This window comes from Bos grunniens, chromosome 14, assembly GCF_055505025.1.
Source record: "Bos grunniens cultivar Pamir isolate PY7600 chromosome 14, Bosgru_T2T1.0, whole genome shotgun sequence".
NCBI classification, from domain to species: domain Eukaryota; kingdom Metazoa; phylum Chordata; class Mammalia; order Artiodactyla; family Bovidae; genus Bos; species Bos grunniens.
Window position 1 is genome coordinate 37,313,059 of NC_141178.1, and position 14,803 is coordinate 37,327,861.

At 44.0% G+C, this 14,803-nt stretch overlaps 1 protein-coding gene and 1 long non-coding RNA gene across 3 annotated transcripts in view; one reads left to right on the forward strand and one right to left on the reverse strand.

Annotated features, from left to right (window-relative positions):
* Positions 1-5,894: 5,894 nt before the first annotated feature.
* Positions 5,895-8,199, reverse strand: LOC147359279 (uncharacterized). The gene is made up of 2 exons (XR_015140220.1): positions 7,675-8,199; positions 5,895-6,398 (listed from the first exon to the last, which is right to left on the reverse strand). It is a non-coding gene; the product is annotated as an uncharacterized LOC147359279 (long non-coding RNA).
* Positions 8,200-8,313: 114 nt separating this feature from the next.
* Positions 8,314-14,803, forward strand: part of MAL2 (mal, T cell differentiation protein 2) — a 33,326-nt gene continuing 26,836 nt past the window's right edge. For both annotated transcript variants that reach the window (XM_086335400.1, XM_086335401.1), the window contains exon 1: positions 8,314-8,526. In XM_086335400.1, the coding sequence (XP_086191526.1) occupies positions 8,395-8,526 (132 nt within the window). In that variant the 5' untranslated portion in view covers positions 8,314-8,394. The remainder of the gene's footprint in view (positions 8,527-14,803) is intronic.

Sequence of the window (14,803 nt, forward strand, 5' to 3'; positions counted from 1 at the left end):
GTGAAAAGTGAAAGTGAAGTCGTTCAGTCGTGTCCGACTCCTAGCGAACCCCATGGACTGTTATTATCTTACATATGCTCAATATATAGAGAAAGCATTTATCAAGATCTTTTTGGCTGTGCTGTGGAGGGACCAATTCCTTATTTGGTCAGTTTCCCAAAGTACAAGATATAGTGAGAAAGAAAGCTTACTTCCATGGTGGAGGGCTAAAAGAAGACACATTCTTAGATTTCCTTTCATCTACAGTGCAGATGAATGTGCTAGGTTTAGCAAATTAGATACACCTTCCAGGTTCAAATGAGAAGCTAATAACTCAAAGAAGCATAAACAAAAGAAGATTTATTCCAGGACTTCCCTAGTGGTCCAGTGGCTAAGAATTCACCTTGCAATGCAAGGGACACCAGTTCCATCCCTGGTCTTGGAAGACTGCACATGCTGCGGACACTGCTGAGCCTGCGCTCTAGAGTCCGGAAACTGCAACTCCTGAAGGCCTCATGCCTGTGCTTCACAATAAGGGAAGCCACCTCAACAAGAAGCCCATGCACCTCAACCAGAGAGTAGTTCCCGCTCTGCAACTAGAGAAAGTCCCTGTGCAGCAACAAAGACCCAGCACAGCCAATAAACAAATAAATAAATATTTTTTAGAAAGGTTTATTCCAAAGTGGTGAGACTGGCTGACATTCAGTTATGAGGGATCACAGAGGCATCAACAGCACTGGGCTGATATAGAATCCTTGATCCAGTTCTGCCAATGTAAGCAGTGCCAAGTCATGGATTCCAGTGATTGGTGGAGTTGCAAGTAGTGCCCCCTCATTAGACTAGTTTTGTAGCTTAATTTGGGCCATGTGCATGCATGCTAAGTCACTTTAGTCATGTTCAACTCTTTGTGACCCTGTGGACCACAGCCCGACCGACTGTCTCCTCAGTCCATGGGATTCTCCAGGCAAGAATACTGGAGTGGGTTGCCATGCCCTCCTCCAGGGGATCTTCCCAACCCAGGGATCAGACCAGTCTCCTGCATTGCAGGAGGATTCTTTACCATCTGAGCCACCAGGGAAACCACCGTTATTCCCATCTGGTTTCTGAGCTTGGCTTCCCAAATGTCCTGCCAAATCTATAAACTACCTCCTGTCTTTTCATGTGTAATGTAATAAATTACATTTCTGTTTAAGTCAGGTTCATTTTCTGCTACTTGCAATTTAGAACCCTGAAAAGACATTTTTGCTTTTAATAGCCTTATGATTTAGATCAAAAAAAGAACTGAAGGCATTGTGAAGATGTGACTTTCAGGAAGAACCTTGAAATATAGATTCAGAGGTTGTAGAGGGATTATTCTAGGGGCTGGACAATTGGAAGCATGAACAAAGACACAGAGGTTGGAATAATCAGAGTTATGAGGAATTTGTGGTTTACCTAGAATTTAATGTGTGTGTTGATCTATCAGTTGTGTCAGACTCTTTGCAACCCCATGGACTGTCGCCGTGAGGCTCCTCTGTCTATGGGATTCTGCAGGCAAGCATACTGGAGTGGACTGCCATTTCCTTCTCCAAGAATTTAATGTATCCATCTATTATTGAGAGAGGAGTAATGAGACAGCTGACTCCAATTGTGGATTTCTCTATTTCTCCTTGTATTCTATTATTTTCGTATCACTTATTTTCAAAACTCTGTTATAAAGTGCACAAATACTAGGAGTTTTTAAGTCCTCATAATAAAATGACTCTTCTATCATTATTAAATAACACTCTGGTAAATAACAGTTCTGGTAAAAAAGTTTGGCATTGAAACCTATTTAGTATGATATTAATATAGCTCCCAAGTTGTCTTCTGATTGCTTTTATTATGATGTGCTTATTATATTATTGAAAGGCATTTTTCTGCAAACAGAATTTTAGGTTGACAGTTTTTCCTTTTCTTTTTTTCTCCTAGTAGTTTGTAAGTGCTGTTCTACTCCTTGCTTGCATTGTTTCCAATGAGACGTTTGTTGCATTCTTTGTTTCTCTGCATGTCATGTGTCTTTTATACTGGTTACTTTGAAAATTTTAGTATTGTTTGTAAGAAATTTGATTAAGATGTGTCTTTCTTGTGGATTTTTTCATGTTTTTAATTCCTGAGGTTCACTGAATGAATTAGATCTGTGGATATAGTTTAGCTAAAATTTGGAAAAATTTCAGCTATTGTTTCTATAAAATTTTTTTCTCTCTCCTCCTTCTGAAACTGTAATTACAGGTATAGTAAAACATTTGCAAATATCCCACTACTCACTATGTTGTTCACTTTTTTAGTCTTTTTTTTTGCTCTATATGTTTCCATTTTATTTTCTGTCTTCATTTTAACTGATATTTTCTTCTGTGTTTGACCCAGTGCTAATCCTCTGCAGAATTTCTTTTTTTTTTTCATCTCAGACATTGATACCATGTCTAGAGGTTCAACCTGGGTCCTTTTTACATGACATGCTCAATTTCATTCTATATTTTTAAAAATATGGAATACATTTATAATAACTGCCAATGTTTTTTCCACAATACAGTCATCTATATCATTTCTTGATCTGTTGATTGTGGTTGATTGCTATCTTCATTATGATTCAAATTTTTTGCTTCTTTGCATGCCTGGTAATTTTTAATTGGATGCCAGACATTGTGAACCTTATCTTATTGGGTACTGGACATTTTGTATTCCTCAATATTTTTGCTTGGTCTGTGATTTAGCTAATTGAAAATGGTCTGAGCATTTTTAGGCTTTTTAAAAATCTTTGTAAGGGAAGACCAGAGCAGCCTGCTGTCTAAAGTTGACTTTGCCCCAGTACTAAGGCAACGCTTATCAGAATACTCTATCCATGCATGCTCAGTCATGCAGTCATGTCCGACTTCATACAACCCCACTGACTGTCGGCTCTTCTGTCCATGGGATTCTCCAGGCAAGGATAATGGAGTGGGTTGCCATTTTCTCCTCCAGGGGATCTTCCCAACCCAGGAGTAGAACCTGTATCTCCTGCATTGGCAGGCAGATTCTATACCACTAAGCCATTAATTAGGCAACATTACACTCTGGATTGTGGACACATAAACTATTCCTGTCCCTGTGTGAATTCCTGAGATTAATCCTCTGCTCCTTTGGAATGCTTCTTCCTTCAACTCAGATAAGTTACTTTTATTTGCTGATAAATATTCGTCTGAAGATTTAAGGGGACCCTTTGCTGACCTTCTAAGCGTTTTCTATATGCAACTCTTTCCTCTTTAGTGCTCTGTGAACCCTAGTTCTCTCTGCACCTCCCTCCCTTCAAATTCTCAGAGGTACCAACTCAACTCATAGAGATGATAGAGACAGCTGTACTTCACCAGGGTCTTTCTTCCCCTTTGCTGGAAAGTCAATAAGCTGAGAAAATTACAGGGCTCCTGTCATTTCTTTCCCATCTCTCGGGCTCACTATTCTGCATGACTTGATATGCAATGTCTGAAAACCTGTGTTTCACATATTTTGTTTGGTTTTTAGCTGTTTAAGCCAGGAAGGTAAATCCAGTCCTGGTTATTCTTTCAGGGGCAGAAGTCAAGTGTTGTTGCTGTTTTGATGATGAGGGAAATTTGGATATCTTCATAGATGGAGAAAGATCAAGTGTAAAGTAGAAACTGAAAACTGAAGAGAAAGAAGAGAAAATTAATGGATTAATTCCCTAAATGAATTACAAAGGGGAAATAATGAAAAGCTGTGATAGAGACAGAAATGCTTCTTTTGAAACAGGAAAATAGGGGGGAGAGTAATGGTTATGAAGCAGAGAAATGTAGATGCAGAGTTTACATGGTCAGCTGATATTACTTGAGCCCCTGTTATGTAATGTGAATAAAGCTCACCTACTTCCTGCGTGCTGGGAGAGGCGATGGAGGAGGGATAGAGTGCAATGCGGCTACCAGCATGAATTCCCCAAATCACTCTTTCCAAATCCTCATTCCTGAGCTTTCTTATTCTTGATAGAAGTGAGAGATGGGTGCCTTGTCTCTTGGTGCTTCCACTGAACTTTTCAATGTTTTGTATCCTGTTTCATAACACTAGCTAAGGAATATGAGATAAGCAATATCCATTTAGTGAAGTAAGAGTTTTAAGTGCAGTAAGCACAACAGGTTAGGGAAACACAGATGGGAGGTGATCCTACCTAATCTCAATAGCCAGAGAAATGCTGCCATAATGAATTGGCTCTTAGGACCCAAAGGAACTATCCTGAAAATAGTTATGGAGTAGAGGAGTGATATGGAGAAGGCAATGGCACCCCACTCCAGGACTCTTGCCTGGAAAATCCCATGGATGGAGGAGCCTGGTAGGCTGCAGTCCATGGGGTCTCGAAGAGTCGGACACGACTGAGCGACTTCACTTTCACGTTTCACTTTCATGCATTGGAGAAGGAAATGGCAACCCATTCCAGTGTTCTCACCTGGAGAATCCCAGGGATGGGGGAGCCTAGTGGGCTGCCATCTCTGGGGTCACACAGAGTTGGACACGACTGAAGTGACTTAGCAGCAGCAGCAGCAGAGGAGTGGTAAGAAGAACGGCTGTTCCTCTAGAAGGAAGAGAATGTGTAAAGATCTGGTGGCAAGAGAATTTTTGGAACTGTAGGTGGATTAATAAAGCTGGTGGAGGACAGAGAATGCGTCAGAAGCTACATCCCAGAAAAACCTTGAATGCATTCTGGGGTATTTCAAATGGACCCTGAGACAGTAGAGGATCCTGAAGGAGTTTTAAGTAGAGGTATGACTGCAATCAATTTTGTGTTTAGATATGATTCTGAGAGCAGTGTAGAAAATGCAAGAGAGGGAAAGATGACTATTAGAGAATAAGATGGTAGAACTGCCAGACCTTGTAACTGGTTAAATATGTGACTACCAAGGGAAACAAACCCTGCTGTTTGTCTTGGATAACTGGATAGATGGATGGTCCTGCTTCCTGTGAAACAAGTATTACTGGTTAGAGATCCTAAAACTCCTTGTAAAGCAGGAGAAAGTAGGGAAGGTTGCAATGGCTTAAATTTGTTTTCATACTTTGAACATATTGTCCATGTGTGCCAAGCACAGAGATGGGAGACAGTGAAAGAAGCTATGGAATAATAAGTGAGAGAAGTGGGGGAGGGGCAGTGGAAGAAATTGACACCTCGGAATCCCTGACGAAATAACATGAATTAATAATGGAAACAAAAGTCTTAAGAGTAGAATCTGAGAGCAGATGCAGCTGATAGGTTTAACCTACACAGCAGGATATATGGCCATGTGGATAAATTTATAGTAAAGTACAAAATGGGAGGCAACATGTGAGACGAGCACAAGCATCTCTAAAATACCTTCCCATAAGCACGAGATGGATAGGGAAGCCAGAATGAGAGAGTTAGGAGGGAGTGAAAGGCCAGAGGTCAATGGACTGAGAAACAAAGAAGACTTAGATGGATGGAAGATGTCAACCTTCAAGAAAACAGAGGAGTGAAATTCCAAGCAATAAGGTGGTCCAGGTGTGATTCAGGTGTGGTTCAGCTCATTGAAGATAGCAAGAAGTTGTAAGGCAAAAAATTGTTGAAAGTGTCATGAATGTGAAGGATAACATCCCAAAACATGGGGTCTAAAAGAAGTCTGTGAGCAAGGTAAAGGTGATGTTGAGGATCAGTAAACCAGGGAAACAGGATGCGGAAAAACAGAAAAGTGAAGGTGTGAAGAGCTCACAGTCAACTGTATGGAGGAAGAGAGTGATGAGGGGCCGGGGTGAGATGAGTGCTTGTCTTTGCTTCCAAAGCTGCTGCCTTCATTAGAAGGAAACTGGTGTCATCAAGAGTAAACAGATCATGGTCATGGTCATGAGGGAAGAAAACCATTCTAGGGAGGAATCCATTTTTTAACAAATAATATGTCACAATAATAGAAGAGGTCTCAATGATGTATTTTTCATTCCGCTTGTCATTGAGGAAGCAGGAAGAAAGCAGGTATAGTCCAGGATGGCAGGGGATGCATGGAACAGCAAGGAGGGTGCTAGAAGAGACACAATGACGTTTTCCCCTTGGTGGTAATTTTAAACAAGCACAATCAAGACTCTCTTCTAAGTCACTGAGCATATTGGAAACTTCAAAGTCATTTTATGCTTTGTTGTTGTTCACTCATTTGTGTCCGACTCTTTGCGACGCCATGGGCTGCAGCACCCCAGGTTTCCCTGTTCTTCACCATCTCCTGGAGTTTGCTTAAACTCACATCCATTGAGTCAATGATGCCTTCTCCTCCTGCCCTCAGTCTTTCCCAACATCAGAGTCGTTTCCAATTTTATGCTTATTCATTGAAATTTTGGGGGTCCATCACTATAGCTGCACATCCTCATGATGAATAATTTGAAGAGGTCTTCCTTTTGGACATACTTGAAGTGTTTACTGAGAGCTGTTTGGCAGTAAATAAAATAAAACAATCATGAAAGATCATTCCCTGACAGCCTGAGCCTGAAAACTCAAAGCGGGTTCATTGATCAAACCAACGAAATTTCCTATTAGATAAATGCCACACTTTAAGTATCAGGAAGTGATGACATGAAGAGGTGGGAAGATAAAAGATCTACACAAAAGGTTTCACTCACACCCTGTTTTATGGTTTCTACTCTGATGCTGCCACCACACCTATGAGTTTCGCTTATTAGTATAATAAAGAGATAGAATGACTAAAATCTGATGACCAATGCATACAATTAAACACGGTTCCTCAAAGGCTAAACCTGACAGACAAGATTAGTATTCAATTAGTGTCTGATGATCTTGCCTAATACTTTTTCAGCCTGCTCAACATGTGTTTGTATGTTGCTGTGTGTAGCTTTGCTTATCTTCAGCTGATCTTTGAGAAAATTTATCTCCTCTCATTTATTTTACTTATAAAATATTGACATAAAGGCCAAATATAAAATGGAGATAAATTGGGGCAGGGAATTCAAACCATACATAGAATCTTAAAAAAAAAAAAAAAAATCCTTCTAAGTGTTTAAAAGAAAACAGCAGGGTCTTCTCTGGCGGTCCAGTGTTTAAGAAGCCACCTTGTAACACAGGGGGCCTAGGTTTGATCTCTGGTGGAGGAACTAAGATCCCACATGACTCTGCAGCAAATAAGACCTCCTGGGGCAACTACAGATTTCCTGCAAAACAAGGAAAGTTCCTGCATGATGCAGGAAAGATCCCGGGTGCCCCAACTGGGACCTGCTGCTGCTGCTGATAAGTCGCTTCAGTTGTGTCCGACTCTGTGTGACCCCAGAGACAGCAGCCCACCAGGCTCCCCTGTCCCTGGGATTCTCCAGGCAAGAACACTGGAATGCGTTGCCATTTCCTTCTCCAATGCATGAAAGTGAAAAGTGAAAGTGAAGTCGCTCAGTCGTGTCCAACTCTTAGCGACCCCATGGACTGCAGCCCACCAGGCTCCCCTATCCATGGGATTCTCCAGGCAAGAGTACTGGAGTGGGTTGCTACTGGGACCTGGTGCAGCCAAATAAATAAATGAATAGTTTTTAAGAAAACAGCAATTCATAAGTTTCAGTCAGGTGAAACCAATAAGTAAAGCTTTATGTGGAAAATATAACTTATGCAATTTCATGTCTACAGAACAGTGTGATGTGTGCATACGTAAAAATTAGAAAAATAGTCATCATCCTACCAGCTACCATTTAAAGAACGCTTACCTGGAGTTTACTATTTTCGTGTTGTATCATGTAATTCAGACATCCATATAGAGCAGATAACCTCAACCCCATTCCACAGATGAGCACACCACTGGCATGCAAAGCAGCTGGTTCCCTGCCCGACATCCATCGCCAACAGATGTTGGCGCTGACCCATCTGACTCCACCAGGCGACAATGTCCTAGTGGTGTTTTTAAAATCCCACAAGAGTCCCATTTAAAATTGATCCACTCCCTTTTTTAGGTGTGACTGATGACCTTGATTTTACCTTGAGTCACAGATCCAAGACCTGATTTGTAGTTACATTGAGGAAAGTGGGATAGGGAAGCTGTGAGAGTTGGGGGGACAGGTGAAAGAAAACAGGTGGAAACTACGGGGAGGGAGACTAAGGGGAGCAAATAAAGAGTAGGGAAGTGGAGCCAGGAGCGCTGGCCGCTGGGTGGCACAGGGGACCGGGAGAACGGGCGCCGGAAGAATCGGGCCAGGTGGCCGCCGCACCTGTGCACGTGACCCGCGCAGGCGCAGTGGCGGAGGCGCGCTCACCTGGGCCCACGTGACGGGGCGGGGCCTGGCCTGGCCGAGGGCGGCGCGGCCACGCCCCCCTCCCTCCAGAGCGGCGCGCCAGGACCCGGCGGGCCCGAGCGGCGGCGGCGGCGGGAGCCCAGGAGGCGGAGGCGGGAGGAGGGAGGTGGCGGCGCGCGGAGACGCAGCAGCGGCAGCATGTCGGCCGGTGGAGCACCAGTTCCGCCGCCCCCGAATCCCGCCATGTCCTTCCCCGCGCCTCGGGTCACCCTGCCCGCCGGCCCCGACATCCTGCGGACCTACTCCGGCGCCTTCGTGTGCCTGGAGATTGTAAGTGGGGCAGCCTGGGCGAGGGTTGCGCCCTGGGTGGCGAGGACGGGCGGCCGCATCCTGAACCCCGGGAGCTGTCTCCCTCTGCGTGGTACCCCGGCTCCCGTCCCCCCGACGTGGCCTCCTCCGGCGCTCCTACCGGGGTCCTCCCGGTGCCCAGCGCAGCCCGCATCTGGGCGGCGGCGCCACCGCCCGGGCCCTCTCGCCTGGCACCTGTTACGCGGCAACCTGCTCCTCCGCTGGCGACAGAAATGGTCCCGGGAGAGCGATCAGGAGGCCTCGCGGGGCCGAGGATTGGGGACTTGAAGAGTAGACGGGCTATTTGGGTTTGGGGGTACCGTCGGAGACTCCAGGAGGCTTGCCCGGGGTGGGAGGCGCGCGGGGCTGGAGGCCTCGCCTGTTGCTACCTGCCATTTTATTGGGTGGTGCAAGGTGTAGCCGATGACTGAGTGACCAGGAGGCCGCCAGGATGTGGAAAGCGGGGGCGGGAGGTACCAGAAAGAGGAGGAGGAAGGCTAAAGACCTGGGCACTTTTTTTGGGGTTTTAGTTTTCTCGTTTTGCCACTCTGAGCGCCCTTTGGATCGGTGAGAGGAGCAGGGCTCAAGAAGCAGAGCAGGGGAAAGGTGAAGCACAGACGGTTGCCCTTGGCAGTAGCTAATCCAGTGAACTGAGGCTGGTAGGGGAAAGGTACAGACGTGGCTGTCAAGTTCCTAGCTGCCTGCCTTTGCGCCTCTCCCTTCCTCGTCTACCTTTGAGACTCAGCCCAGTTCCTTGGGCTTAGGTGACCGTCGAGTTATCCGGCCTGTCATGCAGGCTTTTTGGGCTGCAGACTTGAACTTTTAAAACGTCATTTTATGGAGTTGGGAGGTTTTGAAGCTCGCTAGGAAAAATGTGCAAATATAAATTAGGCAACCTGGGGTTGCATCATGCCCTGAGAAGGGCAAATACAGAGGGAAACGTTCGCGAGTCGGCGCCTTTTCTGCAGGCGGGATTTGTTTGCTCGCTTTGGGGAGTTTTCCTTTCGTCCCCTCAACCCCCTCCTTTGCGTTTGCATAACCTGGATTTGGGTCGCTTCGGTTTCACATTTGTGCTTGCGGGGCTGGGACGCCTGGTGAGCATTGGTTTTCCGCCCTATTGTGCTAAGGCACCCTAAGTTAGGTTTTAGCTCAGATTTGAATCTGAAAAAGGAGACAAGTTCCAGGCTTTAACATCAGTAATCGGATCGTGACTGCGAGGCTGGAAGAGGCCGATTTGAGTCTGTGCCCAGTTTGGAAGTATCTGAATACCTTGGGATGAGGGACGGGCATCCAGGTGAGAAGAGCCGGGAGAGGGTGGCTTTGTGCGGTCTGCACCGCTAGGCCAAGGGAGACAGTGTAGACCAGTGAAGGCTGGCAAGAAAGAATTCACAGGTTTTGAGCCAATTGAGTTTGCTATTCTTCAAACTCCAGTTGTTTGCATACCTCTGTCAGAAATTTTTGCCATATCCACTTGTTCTAGAATTTACAGATTGTGCACTTAAATGCATTTACCTTCTGCACTTCAGAACCTTATCGTACCCTCATCCTAAGCATTAAAAACATGAATTCTCAAATGTGATATGCTGGTTATATTTTTCTAATATTTATTCAAATAGATACTTGTAAATATATGCATATGTATGTATATACAGGCTTCCCAGGTGGTGCTAGTGGTAAAGAACCTGCCTGCCAATGTAGGAGATGTAAATTCAATCCCTGGCTTGGGAGCATCCCCTGGAGGAGGGCACGGCAACCCATTACAGTATTCTTGCCAAAGAATCCTGTGAACAGGGGAACCTGGCAGGCTACAGTCCATGGGGTCACAAAGGGTTGGACAAGAATGAAATGACTTAGCAGAGCAGAGCAGGTACATGTATATGTAACCATATGTGACATAAATATATGTATATATATGCAAAGAAGGCTTATCCCTGTGCTATCAAATCACATGCCATCTCAAGAACCACCTGAGTTTATGTGACACTTTCTGGAAACTCTGCTTAATTCTGAGGGAAAAAAGTGGAAAATGATTTATTCTATTTCCTCTCTCCCACCCCAGTATCCTCTTTATTTATCTAACCCAGTGGTTCTCAACTCCCGCCGTACTTAATTGCTCAGGCAGATTTTCAAAATAGTCCCTAGGCCAGACTAATTAAATCAGACTCTCTAGGGGAGCACCTCAAGTCCATGAGGTTTTTCAAAATCTCCTCAGAGGTACTAATGCAGTCTTGGCTGAGAACCACCAAGGGAGACCTTTATGGGACTCTGTTGACAAGAAGCCTCTCTCCCTGCTAGAACTTTTGCCTCACTCCATTCCAGGAGAAGTCCCAGACTTCTGGATATTTCAATCCAAGAAATATCCAGTCTCTTTCCTCTTGTCTCTTCATTTCCTCTGGCTTCGTATCCCACAAGCACTTCTAGGGTCCTTATCTAGATAGAACGGCATCACTTCCGAAAGCCACTTGCATTTAATTTTCACTTGTTATGGCCAAATATCTTGATAGGTTTAAATCTGAGCCCCCCATTACCTTTCACGTGATAGCAACATCCCTCCTTCCCAACCCAACCCACGAAAAATAAAAGGACTAAAATATTTCAGTGGAATTGGTGACCTTAGAGAAAGCAGAGACCACATTGGAACCAAAGTATAGCTCCTTCTTGACCCTCATCATGTACCACGTAGTGCTGTTGGATTATGTGCTTTAAGAGCGCTGAGATGGAGACCACCTTGGTCCCCTCTTCCTATCTAGAAAGTCCACACTGAGAAGGTGTGGACAGACATGAGCAAAGCGGACATTTTTAAAGCACCCTTGGTCCTTGATTTCTTAATTTCCCTCTAATGTTCTGATCCCTTGAAATTGTTGAGTCTCCCGTGGCTCCTCTTCAGAAATTTCTCTGTAAATTAATGTGAGAAGTAGTTCTAAACACTGATGATCTCCTTTCTGGGGAGGCCTTATTTGAGCTCCTGCAAGGTTTCTAAATATGCCCAGACCCCTTAATTTTGACCTTTTATCAGATCTACCTGTCCTTGCAATTTCTTTATGTCCAGTGCTGTCAAAACTGAACACTTGAAAACCAAACCTGACAAAGATGGGCTGGACTATCAATCATTGATGCAACCATGATCTTGGAGTTCATGTCTCACACTAAGCAGTAACTTTGCTCCAATAATTTTATTTCAGTTCACCTTATTATACCATATTCACAGTCTCTCAAGTGTAAGGCAGTTGTTGGGGAGATAACTCAAAAGATACAGCTATTGTCAGCCTCCATACACCAGGTAAAGTAGTTTATAGTGCTGGGTTCCCAGGTGGAGATAGTGCAACTCTTAGACACCTAAGTCGTCCTCCTCTGGCATTTTGCACTCAGCTGTACTTACCAACATGTGCTTGCTATGAAGAGTTTAATACTAAGTTAGTTTTGCAAAGCAAAGCTTTTTAGTTTAAGATGGGAACCCTTCAAAAGTTATCATTTTCAAAATCTAATGCTTTGATTCAGTGTTTCCTGAATTAATGTTTTCCAAATTATTCACCAGGTAATTAGTGAATATCTATTGTGTACAAGACATCATTCTAGGAACAAAGATGTTTACACCCTGCCTCACCTGAAAGAGCTTGTAACCTGGTTGAGAGGATATGTCCCCAAATAACTACCATTCAGGGAATAAAGACTCAACCATGGAAAGTGAACTATAGGCAAAACACTCTCTAGGCAGGTCTGTTTAGGAAGATGCCATTGGAGCATCTGAACTTTTGGGCTGAGCAAGCTGTTTTCGGTTCTTGTCCTTAATGAGCTTGTCTTGTATTAATATAATGCACAAGAAGATCAGAAGTACGAATGTATTACACATGGAAAATAGTAAAGGTCATTATCGTACTCAGTGTGTTTCACAGTTTCAGTTCAGTTCAGTTCAGTTCAGTCAGTCAGTCGTGTCCGACTCTTTGCAACCCCATGAATCGCAGCACGCCAGGCCTCCCTGTCCATCACCAACTCCCGGAGTTCACTCAGACTCACGTCCATCCAATCAGTGATGCCATCCATCGTCATCCACTGAAACTCACAGTTTCAGTGTTTAGGAAACCATCTGCACTCCCCCAGGATAATCCTGAACATCTCTCTTTATGTGAGATAGTCTAGGACTCTTATTCATAGGCTTCCAACTGCAGTGTTTAGGATGCCACAATAATTTTCATGTATTCCACAAATGATTAAGAACTAGCTATGTATCACACCTTCTCTTATGCCCTGAAAATAGGACAATTAACATAACTCCTGCTCTTAAAAGAAATTCCTATACAGTGAAGTACAAGCCGGGAAAGAATTATAATGCTATGTTTGAAGTGATAAAATTGGTTTATGAAAAGTACTGTTTAAAAACAGGGTGGAGTACATCTGGCCACTGGGAAGGTCATATAAGGCAGCTTCAATGGGACGGTGACATTTGAGTTTAATCTGAAAGTATGCGTAGAGGTTCAATAGACAGAAAAAAAATGGGAAAGAGAATTCCAGATAGAAACGAGAATATGTGCAAACCCCAGAGACAAGAAAGACCATGGCATAGAGGTCCTGGCAACAATTAGTGTTTTTCAATGTTTGTTTTTTTACATGACTCATGGGAAGGTGGCAGGGAAGGAAAAAGGGCAGGTAGAGTTCAAGATGTGGTTTGCTGAGAAATGGTCAGCCAAGGCATAACATTTATTCTGTCTGTGATGGGGAGCTGCTGAAGGACAGAGATAAACTTGATCAGACTTGTGTTGTAGAAATCTTTGAGTAGTGAAGGTTGGTCATAATGCAGAGAGATTGAAGGCAGGGATGATAGCTAAGGGGCTTACTGCAGTAGTTTGGATGAGGGATAATGCAAACCAGAAATATGACAAAGAAAAGAAGCAGAGAAGAGACACAGACTTGATGTTTAGAAGGTCAACCATGATGTAAAGTTGTGACGTGGCCTGAAATGATCCTAGACCAAACTTGAGTATAATATATAACACAGAGGAATTATACCAGAAAAACAAAATGTTAATGAAAGGATGATGGGGAGGGATGGGCTATGCAGCAGGCATGTGCAGTCATGCAGATAAATTTATGACAAGGATTTCAGGTTATTTTCAACCCACAGCTTTGACTGTAGATGGACTAACACATAAATGTTTCACTGTGTAGAGTTTTCCTCTCTTGCCCAGAAAATAGATAATGGTTGCAAAGGGACGTTGTGTGTCTGCAGTGGTGAAGACGGGGCTATCTGTGAGTATATTTCCCTGTGTAGGTGCTAAGTCACTTCAGTAGTGTCCGACTCTGTGCAACCCCATAGATGGCAGCCCACCAGGCTTCCCTGTCCCTGGATTCTCCAGGCAAGAACACTGGAGTGGGTTGCCATTTCCTTCTCCAGTGCATGAAAGTGAAAAGTGAAAGTGAAGTCACTCAGCCATGTCCGACCCTCAACGACCTCATGGACTGCAGCCTTCCAGGCTCCTCCGTCCATGAGATTTTCCAGGCAAGAGTGCTGGAGTGGGGTGCCATTGTGTTAAAAGGATTTTAATTCTTAGGTAAGATTTTTCCGTTGCCTCTGAGTTGAGAATCTCTATCCATGAGAAAGGAGTCTTTAAAACTTCATAAGAGAAAAAAAAAAGCCCCTGCCAAAGATTATTTTCAGCAGTCATTTGCCCTGATTGGCAGCTCCCTAAGAAATATGAAGAATTGAAATATGGGAAACTTTAAACCAAGTTGCTGAAAACCTTGACCTTGAGCTCCAAAGGAAAAGGTAAAGGAGAGATTTGTCTTGTGGAGTCCGATAGAAATGTTGTACCTAGTGGCAGGAGCCGGGGACGGAGTGTGTCTGCATTGATACAACTGAAGAGGAAAGACTGTGTAATGACAAGGGACAGGAGCCAGGCTGGTGTACCCAGTACCACTGCATGTGCGGTACTTAACAAACGCTGTGTGATTGTTCTGTAGGACACATTGAAGAGTGTGTGAAAATATTTCAGAGAAACTGTCTGGAGCTGGGAAGGGCAGCTTTGAAGTATGCCTGCTCAAAGTCTTGTCCAATTTCTTTTTTTTTTTTATAACAAGTTGTTTTTATTTTTTTTTAATTTAATTTTATTTTTAAACTTTGCAATATTGTATTGGTTTTGCCAAATATCAAAATGAATCCGCCACAGGTATACATGTGTTCCCCATCCTGAACCCTCCTCCCTCCTCCCTCCCCATACCATCCCTCTGGGTCATCCCAGTGCACCAGCCCCAACAGCAGATAAAT